Raw genomic sequence first — 22,323 nt, 5'->3', positions numbered from 1 at the left:
TCTAGGGGCTGTGCTACTGTCTGCTGCCCTGGGGCTGTTGTGCGTGGGCTGCTTGCTGTGAATTCAGCAAGGGTGACTGGCCTCTCATTGCAGGGCAGAGCATGCCAAGGAGAGCACCCTTCCCTACCAGAGCCCCAGCTTGTCCAACAGCATGAAGCTCAGCCCCCAGGATCCACTGCCTGCCTCCCCCACAACCTCGCCGCTCACCTCAGAGAAGGGCAGTGAAAAGGTAAGGGCCAGGCAACCGCAGCATTCACTCCACAGAGCATTCTCAGCTGTGGGATGTATGAAGTTTAGTTTGGGGACCTGGGGAGGAGATGGGGATTAGCATCCACAGGCCTCATGGAGTGGTTGCAGAGGCAGGTGTGTCAGCCTCCCATGGGTGCTTACATGCAGGAGTAGGATTTAGCCAGTTGCTTGGGGGATCTAGAGTGGGACCAAGGGGGTTGGGGCCTCCATTGTATGTAGAGAGATGGAGAGGAATTTGGGAGGCCAGGCAGTCCAGGGTGACAGGTCTCAGAAACAGAGAGAGTGGGCAGCATTCTTAACCAGCCCGTATCCTGAGGATGGCTTCTGCAGTGAGTCTGCAGCTGAGCATGGCCATCTGTTGACAGGGTGTGAAGGAGCGTGCCTACAGCAGCCATGGGGAGACTATCACCAGCCTGCCTGTCAGCATTCCACTCAGCACAGTGCAGCCCAACAAGCTGCCCGTCAGCATCCCACTGGCCAGTGTGGTGCTGCCCAGCCGCGCTGAGAGGGCGGTGAGTGTGCTGGGCCGCATGGTAGTTGTGATGGTTGTGGTTGCACTGGCAGTGGTGGGGCTCCAGGCTCAACTTCAGTCTTTATGTCTTTTTCTTATGCTGTTGAGTTTGAGCATGTGGTCATCCGGGGACTGGCGAGAGGGCATCCAGAGCTAATCCTGTTGCCATGTGGTTGGGCTCTGGATATGTTTTATAAGAAACAGAACAGAGAAGAAACAACAAAGAGGGTTTTAGCCACTCAAACAGCACTGGCTGACATGGCCCTGTGGGTTGCTGTCCCTGATGGCTGGATCCCAGGAGTGCTGATTGATGCTCACGGAGGGTAGGCTGGGAGAACTGCAGCCTTGCCTTCCTTCTGCATTATTTTGAGGGCAGGGTCTTGTGTGACTCGGGCTGGCCTTGAACTCACCATGTAGTTGTAGCTGGCCTTGACATCTGACCACCTTACCCCATGCCTCTTGCACCCCTCATTAACTGAATGTGACTTGACTTTTCTGCTTGAACTCTCAGGCCTAGCCCAGCTCTATCCCCTCTTGGGTCCCCCTGCCCACAGCCCTCCTGCCCCACTGTCTCCTGTTGCCCTAACTAGGCAGGCTTTCTCTTGCAGAGGAGCACTCCCAGCCCTGGGCCACAGCCCCGAGACTCCTCATCCACACTTGAAAAGCAGATTGGTGCTTCCGCCCATGGTGCAGGGGGCAGTGCAGCAGGGAGCAGGAGCCTCACACTGGCACCCACAGGTGACCCCCCCCCCCGACCACATAGGGACCTCTTCCTGCTAGGTGCCATGTTCTCTGGGGAGACGATCCCATTGGGACAAACACCCAGCAGGTAGCTCTGAGGTTTTGAGTCCTAGGATTCTGTGTGACCAGAAGCCAGGGGACTAGTCTCTAGCTCTCTCCTGTTGATTTGTTTTGGGTTAGGGCAGGGCCAGGCAACTTTTTTTTAGGGATACTTAAGGTCTGGAACAGTTCCAGAAAGCTGTCCTGTGCTGAGGTCATCTGGTTCCTAGAGGTTTAGGTGGCTCCCAGCAGGGACAGCACCCAGTGTGCCCTGGTGTTTGCAGATGACTGAAATGGGAACCCGTCTTCCTCTGGGCCTGGCCTGCCCATACTTATCCATGCTATGGCCCTGGTCTACCCTAGGAAGGGGCTACTGACCTCAGCTTGTTCCTCCCAGGGTGAGGTGTTGTTAGAGTGGGCTTGGCCTCCTTGCCTCCCTTGATTAACTGGTGTCTTCATGAAAGGTTTCTACACTGGTTCGGTGGCCATCAGTGGAGCCCTGGCCAACAGCCCAGTGCCTCTGGCATCTGGAATGGAAACTGCTGTTTTTGATGAGTCCTCTGGCCCTGGCAGCCTCTTTGCCACCATGGGATCTCGCAGCACACCACCACAGCACCCGCCTCTGCTACCACAGCCCCGCAACTCTGGCCCTGCATCTCCTGCCCACCAACTCTCGGCCAGTCCCCGCATGAGTGTGACTGCCCAAGGTCCGCTGCTGGACAGCAGCAAGGGGGAGCTGCCTTCTGACCCTGCCGTCTCAGACCCGGAGAATGAAGCTAAGAGGAGGATTGTGTTCAGCATTGCAGCCAGTTCCAGCTCTAAGCAGTCGCCTACTACCAGGCATAGCCCCTTGACCTCTGGAACCCGTGGGGATTCTGTACAGAGCCATGGGCAGGACAGTCGTAAACGCAGCAGAAGGAAGCGTGCATCAGCTGGAACCCTCAGCCTCAGCACGGGTGTGTCCCCCAAGCGCCGGGCTCTGCCAACTGTCGCTGGCCTCTTCACACAGTCCTCGGGGTCTCCCCTCAACCTCAACTCCATGGTAAGTGTAGGGCCTGTCCCTGCAGAGTGGGGACAGTGGTTGGTGTGCAGTCTGTTCTCTCCCCACCTGTACCCTCAAAAGGAGCTGGTGACTGCAGAGGTCTCAAGGGTTAGCTGGCACCGAAACCCTGGCCTGGGCCTGTGGCTCATCTGCCCTCCCTGATTCCGCAGGTCAACAACATCAATCAGCCCCTGGAGATCACAGCCATCTCATCCCCTGAGAGTTCCCTGAAGAGTTCCCCGACCCCCTACCAGGACCACGATCAGCCCCCGGTGCTCAGGAAGGAGCGGCCACTGGGCCCGACTAATGGGGCCCATTACTCACCATTGACCTCAGATGAGGAGCCAGGCTCTGAGGATGAGCCCAGCAGTACCCGGTGAGTCCTAGGGGACAGCTCTGCAGGCTCATGGTTGGACTAGATGCTGGCTATCGTGTGGCCAAGTGGCCTCCGTTAGCTATCTTTCAATCCTGACCTCCCTAGTGCAAGGCTATTTTCTCAATGGGTGTTACCTTGCTTTTCTTGTTGAGCAGTGTAGAGTACTGCTTGTGGGGTCTGTGTGTATCTGTGGGGACTTTCTGGGTGTTCAGCCTGAGTAAAGACATCACGTGCCCCTCTCTGCCACCTACATTATGGCTGCACTGCAGACTGTTGAGCATCACTAGGTCCCATGCTTACCTTTGAGTGTCACAGTGGAGTTACTACTGCGAGTGTGAATTCTGGTCATGTCTTGCCTCTGACTTTGATGTGCTCTAAGATCGCTGCCCACTGTCATTTTTAAGGGTCTGACAAATACACTGACCCATTGTAGACCATACCATCGTGGATGTGTGTACCACCTGTGAGCCAGGCCTCTGCTGCATTTAGCTCCAGGTTGGCTAAGGCTCAGAATTGGGAAGCTCCTACAAGTCGCCCTGCTTTATATGCATAGTGTCACCATGTGCACAGGCATTCTGGGCTCCCCACCAGAACAGCCCATGCACAGACACTGGGCCCTAGTACTGTTGGTGACCCAGACTTACTCCGGGTCTACTCAGGGGCCCTTCCACACGGGACTAGAGGGCAGCCTTTGGACCTTTCATGTTGAGCTGTGCGTGTAGAGAGTCCTCGGATACTCTCTGAGCACTTAGATTCATACATCAGTGACTGTTTTCTTTGCACAGAATTGAAAGAAAAATTGCAACAATCTCCTTAGAAAGCAAATCTCCTCCGAAGACGCTGGAAAATGGTAATGTGCTCCCTTCCTGGAGCCGGGAGGTGTGGGGGTGCCCCGTGCTCAGGATGGGCCAGCCTGGGACAGCATCTGGTGCATGGACAGTTGGGAGGAGCAGACAAGAGAAGTCTCACCTCTTCATCACCTCTGCCTAGTAGAATGTGTGCCAGCCACATGGTAGGCACAGCCCACTTTCCCAGTGCAGGCTAAGCTCATGGCCACTGATTTCTCCCATCAGGTGGTGGTTTGGTGGGAAGGAAGCCTGCACCCTCGAGTGAGCCTGTGAACAGCAGCAAATGGAAGTCCACTTTCTCACCCATCTCCGACCTCAGCTTGGCCAAGGCCGTGGACAGTCCATTGCAGGCTGGCTCTGCACTGAGCCACAGCCCCCTGTTCTCTTTCCGGCCGGTTCTGGAGGAGCCTGCAGCTGAGGCCAAGCTCCCCACCCACCCAAGGAAAAGCTTTGCCAGCTCTCTGACTGCAGCCGAGGGCCCGAGCCCTGGCGCCAACCCTCCCAACGGCCTGGCCTTCAGTGGGGGCCTTGCTGCAGACCTCGGTTTACACAGCTTCAACGACGGTGCTTCCCTCTCCCACAAGGGCCCTGAGGTGGCCAGCCTGAGCTTCCCATCACAGCGGGGCAAGGATAGTACCACAGAGACTAATCCCTTCCTCAGTAGGCGGCAGCCGGAGGGCCTGGGTGGCCTGAAGGGCGAGGGCAATGCAGGCAAGGAGTCAGGCGAGGCCGTGCCTCTGTGTGGGTCTGCGGACAAAGTTGCACTGCCTCATGGCAGCAGGGCAGGCAAAGGCCGTGACCGTGAGCTGGACTTCAAGGGTGGCCACAACCTCTTCATCTCTGCTGCAGCTGTTCCTCCGGGTGGCCTCCTCGGTGGCCCTGGTCTAGTGACTGTGGCTTCCTCTGCGGGCAGTACAACACCTGCTGCCCAGGCTGCCCGGCCCTTTCTGAGCACCTTCACCCCTGGGCCCCAGTTCACTCTGGGCCCCATGTCCCTGCAGGCCAACCTGGGCTCTGTGGCCGGCTCCTCTGTGCTGCAGTCCTTGTTTAGCACCGTGCCCGCCGCTGCAGGCTTGGTGCATGTGTCATCTGCTGCGCCCCGACTAACCAACTCGCACACCATGGGCAGCTTCTCCTCCGGGGTGACCGGTGGAACCGTTGGAGGTAGGCAAGGAAGGGATGACGTCTAGTCCCAAGTTTCTCACCAGCTGCTTCGGAGGTCCCTCCCAAGCCCTCTAGAGGATACAATGGGAGTGTGTCCCTGTGTCCTTGCTGGCCGTCTTCATGGTGTGACTGAAGGAGACTGTCTAGCCTTATAACGCATGCCTCTTGTTTTCAGAAGAACACGGTGCACTTAACTAGGCATTTCTTTCTCCTGGGGCATCCCCTGTTTGAGGTGACCACCCACATGCCTCATGGCCGGTCTGTGGAAGCGGGCCTGGTGCAAGAATGAGTCCAGAGGGCCTGCTCAGAGACAGGGCGGAGTGGAGCCTGGGCCACAGGCCAGGCATGGTGCAGTCCTGACTGGGCAGGGGCGGGCAGGTGGGCCCGAGGGGCGGGGCCTCATCCAGGCAGGTAAGTGTCCCTGCACTGAGCCCACTGCTTGCTGCTTGTGCCTGCGCTTGGACCGGAGTCACGCTGTCTTCTGCTTCTCCTTGCTGGCGACTGTGCTCCTCTTGCTCCACCCGCCTGGACCGTGCTGCCTGTTGAAGCTGCTTTTTCTCTCCTGTTTACAGGTGTCTTTACCCATGCGGTGCCTTCTGCCTCTGCTCACCCGTTTGGAGCTGGTGTCAGTAGCGGGGCTGTGTGTAGCAGTGCCACGCTGGGCCTGAGCCCGCTGCAGGCGGCAGCCAGCACCTCGGCTTCTTCCTTTCAGGCTGCGGCTTCGGTCGAGACTCGGCCGCCCCCTCCACCTCCCCTACTTCCTCCTCAGCACCTGGGCCGGCCCCCTGCGGGGCCACCTGTCCTCCATGCACCCCCTCCTCCTAACGTCACCTTGCCTCCTCCACCTGCGCTGCTGGCTTCTAACTCCGAGCCAGTGCTTCTGCAGAGCCTGGCCTCCCTCCCGGCTAACAAAGCTTTCTTACCCCCCTCCTCTGCCGCTTCTCTGCAGCCTGCTAACGCCTCTCTGTCTGTCAAGCTCGCCTCCCTTCCACACAAGGTCTCCCGCCCCTCCTTCACGGTGCACCACCAGCCCCTGCCCCGGCTGGCCCTGGCGCAGGCTGCGCCCGCCGCCCCACAGGCCAACTCCTCGGGGCCATCTGCTGTGTGGGTTTCCCTTGGCATGCCGCCTCCTTATGCTGCGCACCTTTCGGGGGTTAAGCCTCGATAAAGACCTTGCTTAGCTAGCAGTTCATGTTCTGTAAGGTAAGGCTAGAGCCAAACCACCCCTCCTCTTGCCCAGAAGACGGCTGGCAGTGCTCGCCAGAAGCCTGGGGTCCTGAGTCGTGGAGATGGGGGTGGGGCTAAGGGAGGCAGGGCCAACATTTTGCAGCACTCCCTGGTCCTCAGCCCACCGCTGAGAAGACAGCCGAGGTGATGAGATTCCAATGTGGCTCACCAAAGCCAAGGTAGCCCCAACCTATTGTGAGATTCCTGGCCCAAAGCAGTCCTTGATTTGGGGGTCACATTTTTAGCTCTAAACTAAGGCATTTGTCACCAGCCTGCCTGTGCACGGGAAACAAGGGGTAGTCAGTACACTGGTGAGGTTGCAGACTTACTTTGTCCACGGGCAGAAAGCTGCCTTGGGTGGTAGCGTGGACATCCTTGAACAGAGGTGGGGTTTAAGGTTCAGGGAGCCGGTCCCTGTCCACCTCTCCCTGAACAGCGGCTGTCAAACCCTGCTCTGCTATCATCATGGCAGTAGACATGCCCTGTGGGCAAAGAGCCAGATGGCAGCCTTCTGGCCTTCTCCATAGGGTGTGACCATGTGGTAGCCGTAGCCTGAGTACAGGACAGCCTGACAACCACGTCTGGAGGTCCTAGGGCTAGAGCTCTCCAGCTAACCCACCCTGTGTGCTCAGCAAGGCAGAGCTGGAGGGTGCTGGGCCCAACAGTACCTACCAGGAACACCCCTCTCTGCCCTGTGTCCTGTGGGGCAGCTCGGCCATAGAGGACATGTTGAATGCACCTAACCCATGCTTCTCCTCCCTGCAGGTAATTAGGACTTCTACCTCAGCCACAACCTATGCAAGGACGGTGTGGACCAAGCCTGCTGCCTGCCAGGCCGGCGGAGCCGGACGTGGAGCCACTGTGAATTGGCGGCACCGCAGGAGGTGCTGGACTGGTCCAGTTTGTACTGTCGATAGTTTTAGATAAAGTATTTATCGTTCTTTTTTTTTTTTTTTTTTTTAAGTATAAGCAATTTTGACTTATTTTATTCCATCAAAGTCGTCCAAGGCAACCTCTTGAGACGCCTAAGTGTCTGTGAGAGAGAATCATATAAAGACTTGGCCTGCCGGGCTGGCCACCAGGAGGACTCTAGACTCCGTCCCGGTGCTATCTCACCACCGAGCCCATGCCCACCCATCTCCAACTTCACCCTGGGTGCTGCCCCAGATGCGGACCATGGCCAAACAGTTCTCAGACGCACCCTTACTGCTTGTCCTGATACCAAAGGCACGCCAGGCATGCACGATGGGGGCTGACTTATGGTTCCCCTCCTCGGAACTCGCCCGCTGTCACTGTGAACACCCTGCTGTTAACTCTGTGACTTCAGGCGTGCCTTTGCTGTGGGTGCAGATTGGGCTGGGGCAGGACTGGGTGCCTGGCTGGGCTGAGTGGTGCTGACAGGTGTGGGCCACTACTGCAATGCTCAGTGGCTCCTGTGACAAGTGCATTTACTTTGTATTTCTTTGCTTTTCTGGCTCGGGGCATGCTGGCCAGGTGACATGGGGCTGGCCCACTGTGGGTCCCCTGGCATCTGTGTATAAGAGAGTCACATGATGAGTGACAGTATTTTATAGAGATGTGATGGAGATTTATAAATTTCATAGACTTGACTGCATTTATTTTTAGATTGTATAATGCACAGTGAACTTTAATGGAAAGAAAAGTGAGGAGGAAAAATACATTTATTTATTCAAATGCACAAAAAAATGGCGCTGGTCAGGGGCCCTGCAGGAGTGTGGCCCAGATGTGCTGGGCCACCCAGGGCCTCTGGTCACTGTGGGCACCACCTACCTATGTCCAAGAGTTGCTTCCTGGTCCTGGGGACAGGTGCACTGGGTGTGGCTGCAAAGGGGCCATGGCTGATTTAGCTTGCTGAGGCGGTCCTGACTGCCCTCAATGCTGCTCACTTCAGGTTAGGGGTAGGTAGGCTAAGCAGGGAGGCCATGTTGACCCCCCCCCCCATGTTGACCTGCTTCCCTTGGCAGTTGTGAAGATGGTGCTGGTGTCCCTTCCACCCCCCACCTTACCCCCTGCGATGGTGCTCATGCTCGCCAGGCCTGTTCTTGCACACCACAGCTAGCTACGGTGCTGCAGGGCAGGGTGGCCATAAAGTTAGCAAGTCCCAGGCCTGGAACAAGACACTGAGTGAACACTGTACACACCACCTGCCACCTTGGCAGCTGCTGCTCCAGTGGTCGCTGCCCCACCTTACTTGAGTGTTAGGGGACAGACACTGCATGTTCGTGGCCCGCATGGCCCAGTGGGCCACAGGTGCTCCAGGCGGGCACAGTTGCAAGTCCTCTCCTGAGCCCACAAGAAAGGGGAACCCACAGTAAACTGAACATGGTGCAAGGTGGCCCTGGTTCCTTAGCTGATGGTCTTAGCATGGGGCTAGGCTGCCTCAGTGGTCCCTGGTATTCCAGCCCAAGGGTGCTGCAGGGCTTGAGCTCAGGAACTGATAGAAAGCCCTACGGACTGGGACCTACTCCCACGCTAGCCCCCAAAGGGACTCTGCCAGACACACCTCTATTCCCACCCTCAACCTACACAGCTTTTTTGGCAGCCTGGCCTGTTTGTAACTTGATGCAGCTTTGCTGTCTTGTAATGACCTCTGTACTTAACGGGTGCACTGTTCTCTCCCTTGGTTCCCAAGGCATCTCACGCATTGTTGCCGCCTCTAGACACAGTAATAAAAAGCTGTTTTCACTTGAGCCGGTTCTCAGTGTGGTCTGTCTTTGTGTGGTTACTGTCACCTCCCTTGAGGGACGATGACAGCTCTGGAAGAGCCCGAGGAAAACGCAGCCAGTGAGTCAAGGCACCCCTATAGCATTCAAGTTGCTCACAGCCAGGTGGTATGGGTCCCTTACGCAGGACTCACTAATATGTGCCCCCACAAAACCCAGGCAGGATTCCACATCTTCCCAGAGAGGTAACCAGCCTGGTACCAGGCACACTGGGAACAACCCATCCCACAAGCTGTGTGTGCCTGCATGCATGAGTGTTTATGTGTCCCTAGCCCAGTCTTTTTTGTTTTGTTTTTCAAAACAGTTTCACTCTGTAGTCCAGGCTGGCCTAGAACTCAGAGATCTGCTGTCTCTGCCTCTTGAGTGCTGGGACTGAAGGTGTGTGCCCCCATCTCTCCCCATTTACTTCACTGTGTGGCTTGGAAAAGGGGTACCTTTATTATAGAGCGGGCTCAGCACTGAAGGCCGGCACCATGGCCTGCTCTATCTCAGCAGGAGTGGGGTTCACAGCTTTACCTAGCATGATACATTCACCCAATAATGGACAGGGGAGCTGTGCCAGGCTCAGTCCCCAGTTGGGGGCACTCAAGGGTATTGGCAGGGAGATGGCATGGGAACAAGGATCCAAGCCCTTGCCCACCTCCTCCGGACCTCTGGCTTTGAACAACATTTCCAAAAAACATCTTCAAAGATAGCCAGAGGCCAGGCAAAGGTCAGTCCAACACATCTAGCTGGGAACCAATACAAGCAGTCCGCCCGTGCGTCGTAGGCAGGCTATTCAGCTGGAACCTGGCCTCCTCGGAGATGCCGAACTGCTCCAAAGGATCCTATGGGGGTGCATGCTGACTGTGAACAAGGCCAGGGAGGGCTGCCCCTCCCCACCCCACCCCACCCCACCCCACCCCTACACACCTTGCCTGTCATCTTCCTGATTTCGTTCCTGTAGAAGATGAGGCTTCGTCGCATATACTCATAGCTGGAGAAAAGGGCTGGGCTCACTGATCACACTCCCCTATGTTTCCACCCCACTCCCAGTGGTTCCCAAAGCCCCACCTGGCCCGGCGAAGAGCCTCCATCCACTCCTGACACTGCTCTTGGCTACAGCATTCAAAGTGATACTTCCTGCTGAGGTCTTCCACAAAGCCTAGAAAGGGGTAAAGGAAGGGAGGGAGCCAGCCACCTCTGTTGGGTGCCTACCTGGCCCACATCCTGCTGGCCAGAAGGCCCAGCTTCTTCTCACCCAGGTTCCTATCCTACCAAGCCATCCTCTCTGCCTGTCACAGGCTGGCTTGGCTCCTCCAGAGTGCTGACTCCTGAACCCATGAAAAGGGACCCACTGGGAACATATGAACTGGTTGATGTGAGGTCATTAGAGTAGGCCCTAATGGTAATAGGACTGGGGCGATGGCTCAGTAGGTAAAGTGCTGACTACTCAGTAGGTAATAAGCAGGAGGACCTGAGTGGAATCTCAGTGCTGAGGAAACAGATGGGGAGATTCCTAAGGCTTGCTGCCAGCCAGTATAGCCTAAAAACTAAGTCCATGTGCGAGGATGAGAGAGCCAAGCAGGTAGCGGTGCTGTTGCCGTGCCTGATGGACAGAGTTCAATAGCGGGGACCCACATAGTGGGAGAGGAGAACCAAATACACGTATGTGTACATACAAATGTATTGTTTTAAGAGGGGGTAGTGAAGAGACCAGAAATTGACTTCTGGATTCCATATATACACGTGCAAAAAAAGAAAGACTAGGAGTATAGATGGAGAACCCCGTGTAATGATGGGGAAGACATGAGGGCCAAATCTCTACAAGATGGTACCGTAAAGATCGCCAAGGAAGAAGGTTTAACAGGTGTCACTTCAGCCTCAGAAGCGCTACCCGCGGCAGACTGTTTCTAATACAAACAAAATCTGCACAGGCTGCACCTATCCTTGCGAAGAATAGGCACTGAAGGTGGGGGAAGAAACTATGATTGCACCAGCGGAGACCAGACCCGGGGACACTCAGAGTATCAGCTATTGTAGCGCTGGGTCCTCAGGAGACGAGGGATCCATGACAAATGGAGGCTCCTGGGGAGTAAAAGGGAGATAGGTGCGCGGAGCAAGAGTCCAGGGTGGGGACAGTGGGGACCAGCGCACTTACTGATGGAGAAGCCGCCGGGCTCTTCCTGGGCCACTATGCAGCGTTCCAGCAACAGGGCTCCGAGGGGCTGCGCGAGACACGGCCATGAGCGCCGGCCTCCGGGCCGCGCGGGCCCCCCGAGTCCCCCACGCCCCTACCTCGGCCTCGTCCGGGCGGAAGTAGAAGAGGAAGTTGACCACCAGCTTCACCAGCCGCCTCTTGGCCACTGTGGGCACAGGGCGTTGTCAGTGCGGAACTGTTCTCATCCGCCCACCCGGGAATCGAGCCGGCCCCCCCAGAACCGCTCACCGCTGCCTTTCTTGGGGCCCCGCATGCCTAGCTCGGCGGCCATCTCTGCCGGCTGACGGGACAGCGCCTGCAACTCTTTCTCATTGTACCGCATCACACCGCCGGGATCCGCGCGAACTAAAACGCGCCCTGACTTCCGGCCGCCGTCCTTTCCGAAGCGGCAACCAGCGCCAGAAAAGTCTCAGGGAACGTTCCCGGAAGCCCCCATCAAAGCTACTGCGCCTGCGCGTCGTGGAGCTTATCGCGTAGTTTATCTTAAGGTGGCACTGGCGTGCAGGTCGGCGCAGTCGCACGCAGAGCCGGAAGTGAGAGAAATCCCCCGTCCCTAGGTAACCGTCAGACACACTAAACGTGAAGTGTTACGTTAGATTCATAGCACCCCACGTTAAGCGAAGCCCCTTCCCGGGCTGGTGAAAGATTCCGTCTTGTCGCGATAGGTAGCGTCACGAGATTTAGAGCGGAACGAGAGTTCGTGGACATCTCAGTGAGCGTGCGCACTATAGACTCCTTGTCCTCGAGCCTCTAGAACCCGAGTCCGTCTTTCGGGCCTGCGCGCACAGGAAACTCCGCTCATTTGCTCCCGGAAGTGGTCGCTTAGTCGGTCGTGCGCGTGCGCGCAGCCAAGTCGTGGCCGTAGCGGAGGTTAAGCTCGGGAATCGTGGCCTTGGGCGCCGGTGAGGAGCTGCGCGGCTTGTCGGTGGCGGCTGCCCAGACCGCAGGGCCCCTGGAAGGGGATTGGAAGTGGGGGTGGGGGCGAGGGTAAGCGGCGCGTTCTTCTTTCTCGGGACTGGCGCGCGCCTGGAGAGCGCACTCTCGCAAGGCCCGTTGGGCCGTAGCGGCGTCGCGGATTCCCGCCGCGCGTCTGTGGCCCCTGGCGTGGTTCGGGGTCTTGGAGATTCTTTTGACTTCCTTGGTTGCCTCAGTTTCCCTCATCGTTAGTTAGGGCCCTGGCGACTGCTGCTCCTGTCCACCTGAGTAGGTCCGTGGCTGCGACTAAAAGAGAACGGTATTTCCTCCCAAAGTGGACCAGAGCAGCACCTTCTCAAATACCGCTTTTCTTCCCTTGTCAATCGTTTATCGATAATCTTATGGTGGTCCATGAGGTCGCACGTCTCCAGTCATTGGCAAAACTTTTAATTTATTTCAGACGGTTTTCACTGCACAGTTCAGGCCCTCCTGGAACTTTAGTGTGAACCAGGCTGGCCTCGAACTCACACACATCGTGGTGCCGCTGCCTCCCCAGTACTGGGATAAACAGCGTGTGTCTCCACACCTGGGTGTCTAATTTGGGTTTATTACTGCTCACGGTGTGAGGGTACAGTCCGCTTTGGTGGGGAAGTGTTGTCCCAGGAGCTTGGGGCAGGAAGCAGAATGGTAAATGCCAGTGTTCACATTGCTTTCCTCAGACTGTCTTTTATATGTTTGTATGTGTGTGTGCATGTTGAGTGTGGTACCCATTGAGTCCAGAAGAGGGTGCCAGGTGCCCTGGAGCTGGTTGTCAGCTGCCCAGTTTGGGTGCTAGAAACAGAACTTGGGTCTTTTGCAAGGGCACAAATGCTTTTCACTACTGAGGCAACTCCCCAGCCTACCCAGCGCCCTTTTATCTCTTATTTAAGACAGGTTCTTACTGCATAGCCCAGTCTGGCCTCCAACTCAAGCAAGAGCTGACGTAAAAGCAGGCACCGCCGTGCTTGTGTTTTGGGAGGTTGAAAGTTCGTCATGGGCTGAGAGGGTAGCTCAGGTGTGAGGTTTTTGCGGGGTTCTGTGCTCCTCCAGAACCAAGGAATGTGCTCACCCAGGCTGGTTTTGTCCTTTTCCCCCTATCTTCCAAAACTGATGGATTTTTCCTTCAGTGGATACTCAGGCGGGCACCTCAGGCACACACCCTGGAGGCTTTATGGATACTAAACAAGCACTCTGCCCCCGAATTGCACCCTCAAGCCTGTGGCTGGACACCCTGTCCCCTTGGAAGAGTGGTCAGAGTCTCATGTTCTTGGGAGTCCTCTTGACCAGAGGTCAAAGGAGTTCTCCCTCCTGTCACTGCCCTGGGCTCTGCCGCCCTTGTACTCTGTTCTTGCCTCTGATTTGGGAATGTGTCTCCTGGTAGCTTTGGAAGATATGGACAGTGCTTCTCTTTTTCAGTCCTTGGATGGCTGAGTATGAAACAGACCAACAGTCTGTCCAGCTCACAGCTTGAATGCACATCCTCTCATCTTCCCAACATCCAGAGGCCTCTGTGTCCCATCCTCCTTCGGAACTGACAACCAGTGACCTTGTAGTGTCTCTGCCTTGAGCTCTCCTACCTACCTCCTAGGCAGACTCCAAAGTGACATTGGGATACCTGGCTCTCAAAGAGTCTTGATCACGTTTGCAAGGTCCCTTTTGCTGTATGAGGCTCCAGCAATGATAACAAGAGCTGCCCTCCACTTCTCTCCTGGGTACTGTGAGTTCACTCTGAGTTATAACCAGAGTCCTGCAGCAGACAGTCTGAAGTGTTCTACCATCAGGAAAACATGGCCTGGTGGCTTTGAGCCTGGCACAGAGCTTTCTGCAGCACTGTGGACAGCTCAGAGCTCAGGAGACCGGGAAAAGCTCCTTGTGCCTGTATGTAAGATGGGGGGTCTTTAGTCCCAGCATTTGGGTGGCAGAGGCAGGTGAATCTCTGTTTGAGACCAGCCTGGTCTATGTTGAGAGTCCCAGGACAGCCAGGGCTATGAGGAGAGATCCCATCTTAATAAGTTATAGTAGGCAAAGGTGGCTCATACCTGCAGTTACCTGGGAAGATCAAGAGTTCAAACACAAGCAGACCCTCCTCTCCCCGGGGAGTTCAAGGCCAAGCCAGGTTATGTAAGACTCTGCCTGTTTCCCCACCCCCCTTGTAACACCAAAGAATCAGTTTGATGTAATGGCACACCCCTATAATTCCAGTGCTTGGGGGACCAGGAGTTGAAAAGATAGCCTCGGGTACGGACAGCCTGGGCTACATGAGATTTGAAGAAATGATAATAGGGTCTTAGGCTTGCTTAGCAAAAACTGGCAGTTTCTGTACTTGGTTCACATTGGCCCTAGGGATTAGGTAGAATCCAGTCTGTGACATATAGGTGACGGGTTGCCTGCCTGCTGCATGCGTGTCTGGCCACCCCACGGTCCTAGCGGTACCAACAGTGTTCTGATCCTTCTTTCTCCCAGGTGTCTCTTGTCTCTTGAAGCTCCCAGGCCTGCACCATGGACTTCCAGCACAGGCCTGGAGGCAAGACTGGGAGTGGGGGCGTGGCCTCCTCCTCGGAGAGCAACCGGGACCGCAGGGAGCGCCTGCGGCAGCTGGCCCTCGAAACCATCGACATCAACAAGGTTTGGGAGCAGTGTCCCCGTGTACACTGAGCCCCCTACAACACCTCCGTCTTGGGTTCAGAGAACCAGGCTTTGTGGTCTAACAAGTACTTGTGTTCCCTCCCAGGACCCATATTTTATGAAAAACCATCTGGGATCCTATGAATGCAAACTCTGCCTGACGCTGCATAACAATGAGGTATGTGCTTCCACCTGACCCTCGTCTCGTCCCCCTCTGGGCACACGCGTGGCCTTTACACTGATGGGGTGACATTGGTGGACCTTGGACCTATCACCCAGAGCCGAGGGCTCCCTCAGTGTTGGTCTGGTTTGGTTGAATTCTTTTATTTTTTTCTCAGCTGTGCTAGGTAAGCAGCCACTGAGCTGAACTGTGTGCCCGTCCAGCTCTGTGAGCTCTGACTACTGCAGCTCGCTCTGTGAGCTCTGCCTCTGGCTCTACACTGAAGGTGGTCTGGGGACCAGCTGCCCTTTTACCCTTTCTCTTTCTCTGACCTTGGTGTCAGGACAGCAGTCAGCGTATCTGATCTTTGAATGTCCCCGGCAACAGAGCTGCTTCTGCATTTTAGGGAATCAGGGAGGAGGTGAGGACTGGAGTCCATTGGTAGTCCAGGACTAGATGAGCAGAGCGGTCAGCAGTGACCGTGTTGACAATGGAGTCAGCTGCCACAGCTGTGCAGGATGCCGAGCAGTAGCATAGGCTCCACCACCCCCTCAGGAACTCCCTGAGCATTTGCCAGACCCCTGTAGTGGAGTCAGCACTGAAGACTTCGGTGTGTGTGCTGGTCCTAACCACAGAGATTCCCAGGGTGGCATGGCGTGTCACTGCTCCCCAGTGCAGCCACAGCCACTGCATCCCCATAGGTTCCCATGCTCCAAGGAACTCTAGACTCTGGGCCTCATGTCAGACCCGTGTGCTGTGTCCCCTTAGAGCTGTCCTGCTTCCCCCTCCCCCTCAGTGACCTGTCTTCTTTTTCTCTGCAGGGGAGCTACCTGGCCCACACCCAAGGGAAGAAGCATCAGACTAACTTGTGAGCCCTCGCTTTGTGGCTGGGTGGAGAGGAGGGAAAGGCCCTGTGTTAACTCTGCCTGTGTTCCAGCCTGGCAGTCCTGCTGCAGAGCTGACTGCTAAGGAACAAGGACAGTGGGGTGATTGGTGCCCACCTGCTCTGTCCCTGCTTGGGAGACTCCAGGGCTGAGCCCTCATCCTGTCCATGAGCTCCAAGGCCAGGGGGCTCTTACGCCTGTGTGCTTGACCTTGGCAGCTGGTGGAGGGGCCATGCATCCATGTTTTGTGTTTGTAGGGCCCGGCGAGCTGCCAAAGAGGCCAAGGAAGCCCCTGCCCAACCAGCACCTGAGAAGGTCAAGGTGGAGGTGAAAAAGTTTGTGAAGATTGGCCGCCCTGGCTACAAAGGTGTGTGTGTGTGTTGGCCAGCCTATGGTTGTGGGCTGCGACATGAATGAGCCCTGTGGGCCCTGACACAGTATACACCCATCCCTAGGACACACAGCCACTGCTTCCTCTGTCGTCATAGCAGCCCACAGGTGGGCGATAAGCTCCCATCCCCCACTAGAAACTTCCAGAAGGACGGGGAGGCAGGTTGTCTGCAGTCAGCACCCCCAGAGCCCCTCAGCAGAGGCCCCCCAAGTGACCTGGCCTGCTCAGAAAGCCAGTCATGTAGCCAGCAGGAACCCAGGAGGCTGCAGAGGGCTGTCCGCACCATCCTGACCATGCAGTGCTGGGTTGGGTTCTCTTGCTTAGATCCTAACCAGGTGAGCACCTATGACACATAACAGCCCTGTCCCCTGTGTATTACAGTGACCAAGCAGAGGGACACAGAGATGGGCCAGCAGAGCCTGCTGTTTCAGGTGAGGTGGGGCCAGTCGGGGTGGAGCGGACACGTGGGTGTGGTGCTGATGCTGCTGTGTACGTCCACAGATTGACTACCCTGAGATTGCCGAGGGCATCATGCCACGCCACCGCTTCATGTCTGCCTACGAGCAGAGGATTGAGCCCCCAGACCGCCGCTGGCAGTACCTGCTCATGGCTGCTGAGCCCTACGAGACCATTGCCTTCAAGGTAGTGACACCGAGGACAGGAGAGGGGCCAGCCAGGATTAGCCTGTCTGTCTGTCGGTCCCGGTCTCCACCCTGGGTGCTGCAGCTTGTGCTTTCCTCTCCAGGTGCCAAGCCGGGAGATCGACAAGGCAGAGGGAAAGTTCTGGACCCACTGGAACCGAGAGACCAAGCAGGTGAGGTTCTGCAGCCCTTGCATGGTACTTCTCCCTCTCGCCCTCCTCCCCTGCGGTCACTGACCCTCCTCCCCTACAGTTTTTTCTTCAGTTCCACTTTAAGATGGAGAAGCCTCCTGCCCCACCCAGCCTCCCTGCTGGACCCCCAGGTGTCAAGCGGCCCCCTCCCCCACTCATGAATGGCCTGCCTCCTCGCCCACCACTGCCAGATGCCTTGCCCCCACCTCCGCCTGGTGGCCTGCCTCTGCCCCCTATGCCTCCCACCGGGCCTGCTCCCTCTGGGCCCCCTGGACCTCCCCAGATGCCTCCACCAGCTCCTGGGGTCCATCCCCCAGCCCCAGTGGTCCACCCACCAACATCTGGGGTCCATCCCCCAGCTCCTGGGGTCCATCCCCCAGCCCCAGTGGTCCACCCACCAACATCTGGGGTCCATCCCCCAGCTCCAGGTGTGCTCCCAGCAGCCCCTGGAGTGCACCCAGCAGCCCCTGGAGTGCACCCAGCAGCTCCCGGGGTCCACCCAGCAGCCCCTGGAGTGCACCCACCAGCTCCTGGGGTCCACCCGCCAGCTCCCGGGGTCCACCCTCCCCCATCAGCTGGAGTTCATCCTCAGGCTCCAGGAGTACACCCACCTGCTCCTGCAGTTCACCCTCAGGCACCTGGGGTGCACCCCCCAGCTCCTGGCATCCACCCTCAGGCACCTGGGGTACACCCCCAGCCTCCTCCTGGAGTCCACCCTGCTGCGCCTGTAGTCCACCCTCAGCCTCCAGGGGTTCACCCCTCAAATCCTGGGGTGCACCCAGCTCCTATGCCCCCCATGCTAAGGCCCCCACTCCCCTCAGACGGCCCTGGGAACATGCCTCCCCCTCCCCCAGGCAACTGAGTCATGGCCCCAGCACCCCCTGCTGCCTGTACGCAGCCTTTTCCCTGGGCCAGTCCTTGGAAAGTTTTCTACTTTGTCCTGTTCTGAGTCCATTAAACAGCCTCCCCCATGTCTCCTTGTCTGCACTGTGGTTCTTATGTTGTTTGGGGGGGAGGGGATGGGATGGGCAGGTACTGCATGCCTTGTTGAAGGCATGGTGACCCGGGGTTCTGAGTCCTCCAGGTGGGCTCCCTAGGCAGATGGGAGCTACTCAAGGACAGCTGTGGTTTCTGCAATTGTGGGCCTGTCTCTGAGGACAGAAAACCCTTTGAGAAGGCCACCTCCCACCTGCTGGACATACTGGGCGCCAGGCACTGTCCCCCCAAGGTCACTTTCAGAGTTGATAGGGGTGCCCCTCCCAAGCACTCTTGCTCAGCCATACATATAAGCAGGGCCTTCCAGACTTTGCTGCACCACCATGCAGAGACGACCCCTCTCTTCGCTGGCGCTACTGCTGGTGACCATGGGAGCTGTGTTACAGGCGGAGACTCTTAAAGAAGAGCTCCAAAAAGCCCCCAGCACCAGGGGTCTCATCTTCCTTGAGGATGGGGTCTGGCCTCCTAGCGATCCCCCAGAGCCCTTGTGCCTGGTGACGCTGAGAGCCGAGGGGAACAGAAGCAGAATCCCGCTAAGGGTAGTAGGGGGCCTGGACAGCTATGAGCATGCCTTCCTGGAGGCTGTACAGGAGTCTCACTGGGGACCCCAAGACCTGGCCACCTTTGGAGTCTGCACTCCTGATGCCCAGGCTGCCCTGCCAGTCCTGCAGCACCTTGGGGCCTGGCTGGGGGAGCCTGGGGGGCAGCAGTTGCTGGTCCTGCACCTGACTGAAGGTATGTGATGGGTGCTGTTCAGGACCCCTGTGCCTTATGCAACCTGAGGCTCATCCCGAGGACCCGGGGGAGGCTGCGGGAAGGTCCTATTGCTTGGCTGCCAGGCACAGCCTTGATAGCGGAGCACAACACCCCAACTCCGTCCCAGGCAAAGGGTCACCGAGTCCCTTCAAGCAAGGTCCTCACTTCACAGCTGGGGTCAGGGTCCTTCAGGCCTGCATGGCCACAGGAGATCTCCAGTTAGATTCCAGCTGAGGGACTCTGTAGGACAGGTCTTGAGGGAGGGAAACTAGTGGCTTCAGACTCAGTTGTCAACCAGTATTCGGCCCACAGTGATATGGGAGCCCACGCTCTTGCTGAAGTTCCAAGAGCCTCCACGTGGGGGAGCCATCCGCTGGGAGCAGGCCCTGCTGGTGCTATACCCGGGGCCCGGCCCCCAGGTCACCGTCACAGGGACTGGACTGCAGGGCACACAGGTACGTGAGAGTGGCATGGGGCCATCCCGCGACAGCCGTCTGGTTGGGGTGTATAAAGATCTGCCTAATAGAAGGGTTCCTGGGGTCACTAGTACACAAGGTAGTCTACTCCCGGTATGGGATGGGTGTGCCTGGTAGCCTGGCCATCCTCAGTCTAGCAGAGTCCCGATGTCTACAGAACATCTGTCCTACACGGGACACCCGCTATTTGGTGCTGGTTGTGGATTTCCCAGCGGGGGCCTGGAGTGGCCCTGGCCTTGCCCTAACTCTTCAGCCACGCAGAGAAGGTAGGTCCAGGTCCTGGCAGAGGGGAGGGGACGGTGTGAAAAGAGGCTGCCCTTTGCCCTTCCCCTCAGCTAGCTCACACCCCCCCCCCCGCAGGTGCCACCCTGAGCATCGCCCAGCTGCAGGCTTTTCTGTTTGGCTCTGACTCTCGCTGTTTCACACGCATGACCCCTACCCTGCTGTTGCTGCCGCCTACCCAGTCATCCATGCAGCCAGCGCATGGCCAGCTGGACACCATGCCCTTCCCACCGCCCAGGTGTGCGCACGGCAGGGCTGGAGTTGGAACTGGGAAGATGTGGGAAGGAGGAAATGCGCCCACCACAGCCTCTTGTGCTCAAGGTTGGCTCACTGCCCTCTATTCCAGGCTGCCCGTGGAGCCGGAGGATCTGCCACACAGCGCCGACCCCTTCCTAGAGACTCTCACCCGCTTGGTGCGTGCCTTGCGGGGACCCCCAACCCGAGCCTCTCACACGCGTCTGGCCCTGGACCCTGGGGCGCTGGCCAACTTCCCACAGGGCCTGGTTAACCTATCGGACCCCGCGGCCCTGGAATGCCTGCTCGATGGGGAGGAACCCCTGCTACTGCTGCTGTCTCCCACTGCAGCCACCGTGGGGGACCCTACGCCGCTGCAGGGCCCCGCCTCTGCTCCCTGGGCAGCCGACCTGGCACGCAGGGTGGCCGTGGAGCTGCAGGCGGCGGCCTCAGAGCTGCGTGGCCTTCCCGGTCTGCCACCCGCTGCGCCCCCTCTTCTGTCGCGCCTGCTGGCGCTGTGCCCCAACGACTCCAACAGCCCTGGGGACCCGCTGCGCGCGCTGCTTCTACTAAAGGCACTGCAGGGCCTGCGTGCTGAGTGGCGTGGGAGGGAAGGGCGCGGGAGGGCGGGACGCAGCGTGGAGACCGCTGCAGAAGGGCCGTGCGGGCTGCGCGAGCTGAGCGTGGACCTGCGGGCAGAGCGCTCAGTGCTCATCCCTGAGACCTACCAGGCCAACAACTGCCAAGGCGCCTGCGCGTGGCCACAGTCCGACCGCAACCCGCACTACGGGAACCACGTGGTACTCCTGCTAAAGATGCAGGCTCGCGGGGCTGCCCTGGGGCGCCTACCCTGCTGCGTGCCCACTGCATATGCGGGCAAGCTGCTCATCAGCCTGTCCGAGGAACGCATCAGTGCGCACCACGTGCCTAACATGGTGGCCACCGAGTGCGGTTGCCGCTGACGCCTGCTTTGTCTCCAGACAGTATACCAATAAAGATCAGCAAACACTCAGTGGGGGTGTCTGTGGGTGGAGGGACCTCCTGTCACCTCCCTTCCCAAGTGCTAGATCTGCACGCACGTACACACACCATCCAGTCCGTGAGGATGTGCTCCATCTCCATCACTTTTTAAAGACAGGGTCTCTCTATGTAATACAGGCCATCCTGGAACTTACTATGTAGACCAGGCTGGCCTCGAACTCACAGAGAGCCGACCGACCCTACCTCCCCAGTGCTGGCAATAAATTCTCAGACCATGTCACTTTTTAAATTAGTTAACTAATTTGTATGTGTGAAGGGGAGGGTTGAGGCAGGAGAATTGATTTGAGTCATCCTGAACTACAGAGTAAAACCCTGTTACAAAGTCCAAAAAAGGGGAGCGAGACAAACAGCTTAGCCATAAAGGGCGCTTGCACATCCCAACCCCCCCACCCCAGGCTCAAACCTGAAAATGAAAATGTGGCGGCGCAGGTGTGTCTGGAGGTGGAGACAGGAGGGTCAGAACTGCAATCCAGGCTGCACGGCTTATGCAGTCGTCACACAGCATGCTTATGGAGGTCAGGATAATGAAGGGGAGTGTGTCCCAGGATAAAGGCTCAGCGACAAGCACCTTTACCCACTTCGCCATCTCGTCGACCCTTGGGGTCCAGGCACAAAGGAGCAGAAAACGTGGCTGTCGCAGCACGAGCTTTATTTACTGGTCCTGCAGGGAGAAGGGACACGGGGTTCACCAAGGAGGACAGGGGCAGGATCAATCGCGCCCCTTTCCCCCACGGGGCTTCTGTCTGGGTCGGTTGTCACGGTCGTGGCGTCGCCGGGGAGCCCAGGCCTGCCGCTTCTCATGCTCTAGTTCCCTGGAGGACAGCGTCCATGGCCGATGGCCTCCTTCGTGTGCCTCCCAGCGCCGGGACAGGGATTGGCGGGGCTCCCTGGTGACCCACTGCCTCTCCTCCTTCCTGGGCTTCTCCCTCCTCAGTTTGTCCTTCTTCAGCTTCTCTCCTTTCTTTGACTTCTTCCTCGGCCTCTCCTGGGACCCTCGGCCACCAAGGGGTGCGCACTCCTCTCCAGAGGCCTCTGTGGTGGACCCGCCAGGCTCCCTCTGGGTTTCTGCTTCTGCAGCCTCAGGCTTTTCCTGCTTCTGTACCTGGGGTCCGGGTGGCTCAGGAGGCCCGGATGGGGGCACCAAGAGTGGAGGCTTAGGCTGCAGAAAGACAATGTGGGGTCTTGTGGTCCGTGCCCATCTCCCCACAGGCCCGACCTCCTTTTCCCTGGGATGCAGCCCCATCAGGTGAAAGCCCAGGAAGAAAGCTTACCGCAGGCACCTCTGGTTTCTTGGGTGGAGGACTGGGGGGGACCCACTTCTGAGGGACTTCCACCGCCACCTCCCCAGCCACTGCGTCTGAAAGTCAGTCGGTCTGGGTTGGAGGACAGAGCGCACCCTCCTCATCCTCCCACTCAGCCCCAGAACAACCCACTTCAGCAGTCTACCTCATGCTCCTGCTTCTGGGATACCCCCTCCTCCTAGAGACCCCCCTTTTCTCTTGTCTTCTCTTCTCTCCTCTCCCCCCCCTCCTCTCCTCTCCTCTCTTTCCT

At 57.8% G+C, this 22,323-nt stretch overlaps 5 protein-coding genes across 9 annotated transcripts in view; 3 read left to right on the top strand and 2 right to left on the bottom strand.

Moving 5' to 3' along the window:
• Dot1l (DOT1 like histone lysine methyltransferase) overlaps positions 1 to 8,757 on the top strand; it is a 44,195-nt gene extending 35,438 nt beyond the window's left edge. The window contains exons 21-29 of one of the 3 annotated variants that reach the window (XM_026785176.1): positions 94 to 229; positions 615 to 761; positions 1,369 to 1,498; positions 2,005 to 2,582; positions 2,753 to 2,958; positions 3,744 to 3,808; positions 4,032 to 4,970; positions 5,543 to 6,173; positions 6,963 to 8,757. In XM_026785176.1, coding sequence (XP_026640977.1) covers positions 94 to 229; positions 615 to 761; positions 1,369 to 1,498; positions 2,005 to 2,582; positions 2,753 to 2,958; positions 3,744 to 3,808; positions 4,032 to 4,970; positions 5,543 to 6,138 — 2,797 coding nt within the window. In that variant the 3' untranslated portion in view covers positions 6,139 to 6,173; positions 6,963 to 8,757. Of the gene's footprint in view, positions 1 to 93; positions 230 to 614; positions 762 to 1,368; positions 1,499 to 2,004; positions 2,583 to 2,752; positions 2,959 to 3,743; positions 3,809 to 4,031; positions 4,971 to 5,542 lie in introns of all 3 variants that reach the window. The other 2 variants (XM_005359030.2, XM_005359031.2) reach the window with 2 other exon arrangements.
• Positions 8,758 to 9,356: 599 nt separating this feature from the next.
• Positions 9,357 to 11,557, bottom strand: Plekhj1 (pleckstrin homology domain containing J1). Of its 2 annotated transcripts, none has more exons than XM_013350715.2 (6): positions 11,370 to 11,557; positions 11,219 to 11,286; positions 11,082 to 11,148; positions 9,995 to 10,085; positions 9,854 to 9,881; positions 9,357 to 9,768 (listed from the first exon to the last, which is right to left on the bottom strand). In XM_013350715.2, the coding sequence occupies exons 1-6, from the start codon at positions 11,461 to 11,463 to the stop codon at positions 9,655 to 9,657; spliced, it is 462 nt and encodes a 153-aa protein (XP_013206169.1). In that variant the 5' UTR covers positions 11,464 to 11,557; the 3' UTR covers positions 9,357 to 9,654. The 2 variants fall into 2 exon arrangements, with proteins under 2 accessions (XP_013206169.1, XP_005359086.1); XM_005359029.3 differs by having other exon boundaries at positions 9,854 to 9,917; positions 11,370 to 11,555.
• A 410-nt stretch (positions 11,558 to 11,967) lies between these two features.
• Sf3a2 (splicing factor 3a subunit 2) lies at positions 11,968 to 17,962 on the top strand. 2 transcript variants are annotated; one of them, XM_026785177.1, is made up of 10 exons: positions 11,968 to 12,043; positions 14,559 to 14,720; positions 14,827 to 14,898; positions 15,702 to 15,748; positions 16,022 to 16,131; positions 16,537 to 16,586; positions 16,657 to 16,797; positions 16,901 to 16,969; positions 17,049 to 17,312; positions 17,376 to 17,962. In XM_026785177.1, the coding sequence occupies exons 2-10, from the start codon at positions 14,595 to 14,597 to the stop codon at positions 17,847 to 17,849; spliced, it is 1,353 nt and encodes a 450-aa protein (XP_026640978.1). In that variant the 5' UTR covers positions 11,968 to 12,043; positions 14,559 to 14,594; the 3' UTR covers positions 17,850 to 17,962. The 2 variants fall into 2 exon arrangements, with proteins under 2 accessions (XP_026640978.1, XP_005359085.1); XM_005359028.3 differs by having other exon boundaries at positions 11,970 to 12,043; positions 17,049 to 17,962.
• Positions 17,963 to 18,306: 344 nt separating this feature from the next.
• Amh (anti-Mullerian hormone) lies at positions 18,307 to 20,865 on the top strand. The gene is made up of 5 exons (XM_005359027.3): positions 18,307 to 18,718; positions 19,052 to 19,194; positions 19,373 to 19,481; positions 19,576 to 19,735; positions 19,844 to 20,865. The coding sequence occupies exons 1-5, from the start codon at positions 18,307 to 18,309 to the stop codon at positions 20,691 to 20,693; spliced, it is 1,674 nt and encodes a 557-aa protein (XP_005359084.1). The 3' UTR covers positions 20,694 to 20,865.
• A 580-nt stretch (positions 20,866 to 21,445) lies between these two features.
• The window catches only part of Jsrp1 (junctional sarcoplasmic reticulum protein 1), a 3,795-nt gene continuing 2,917 nt past the window's right edge, over positions 21,446 to 22,323 (bottom strand). Inside the window, exons 5-6 of the mRNA XM_005359122.2 lie at positions 22,044 to 22,129; positions 21,446 to 21,931 (exon numbers count right to left, since the gene is read on the bottom strand). Of these exons, the coding sequence (XP_005359179.1) occupies positions 21,482 to 21,931; positions 22,044 to 22,129 (536 nt within the window). The 3' untranslated portion in view covers positions 21,446 to 21,481. The remainder of the gene's footprint in view (positions 21,932 to 22,043; positions 22,130 to 22,323) is intronic.

Source organism: Microtus ochrogaster, linkage group LG1 (genome assembly GCF_000317375.1).
Source record: "Microtus ochrogaster isolate Prairie Vole_2 linkage group LG1, MicOch1.0, whole genome shotgun sequence".
In the NCBI taxonomy this organism is placed as follows: Eukaryota; Metazoa; Chordata; class Mammalia; order Rodentia; family Cricetidae; genus Microtus; species Microtus ochrogaster.
The sequence above is the reverse complement of the archived record's forward strand: the minus strand, read 5'-3'. Positions and strand labels throughout refer to the sequence as shown.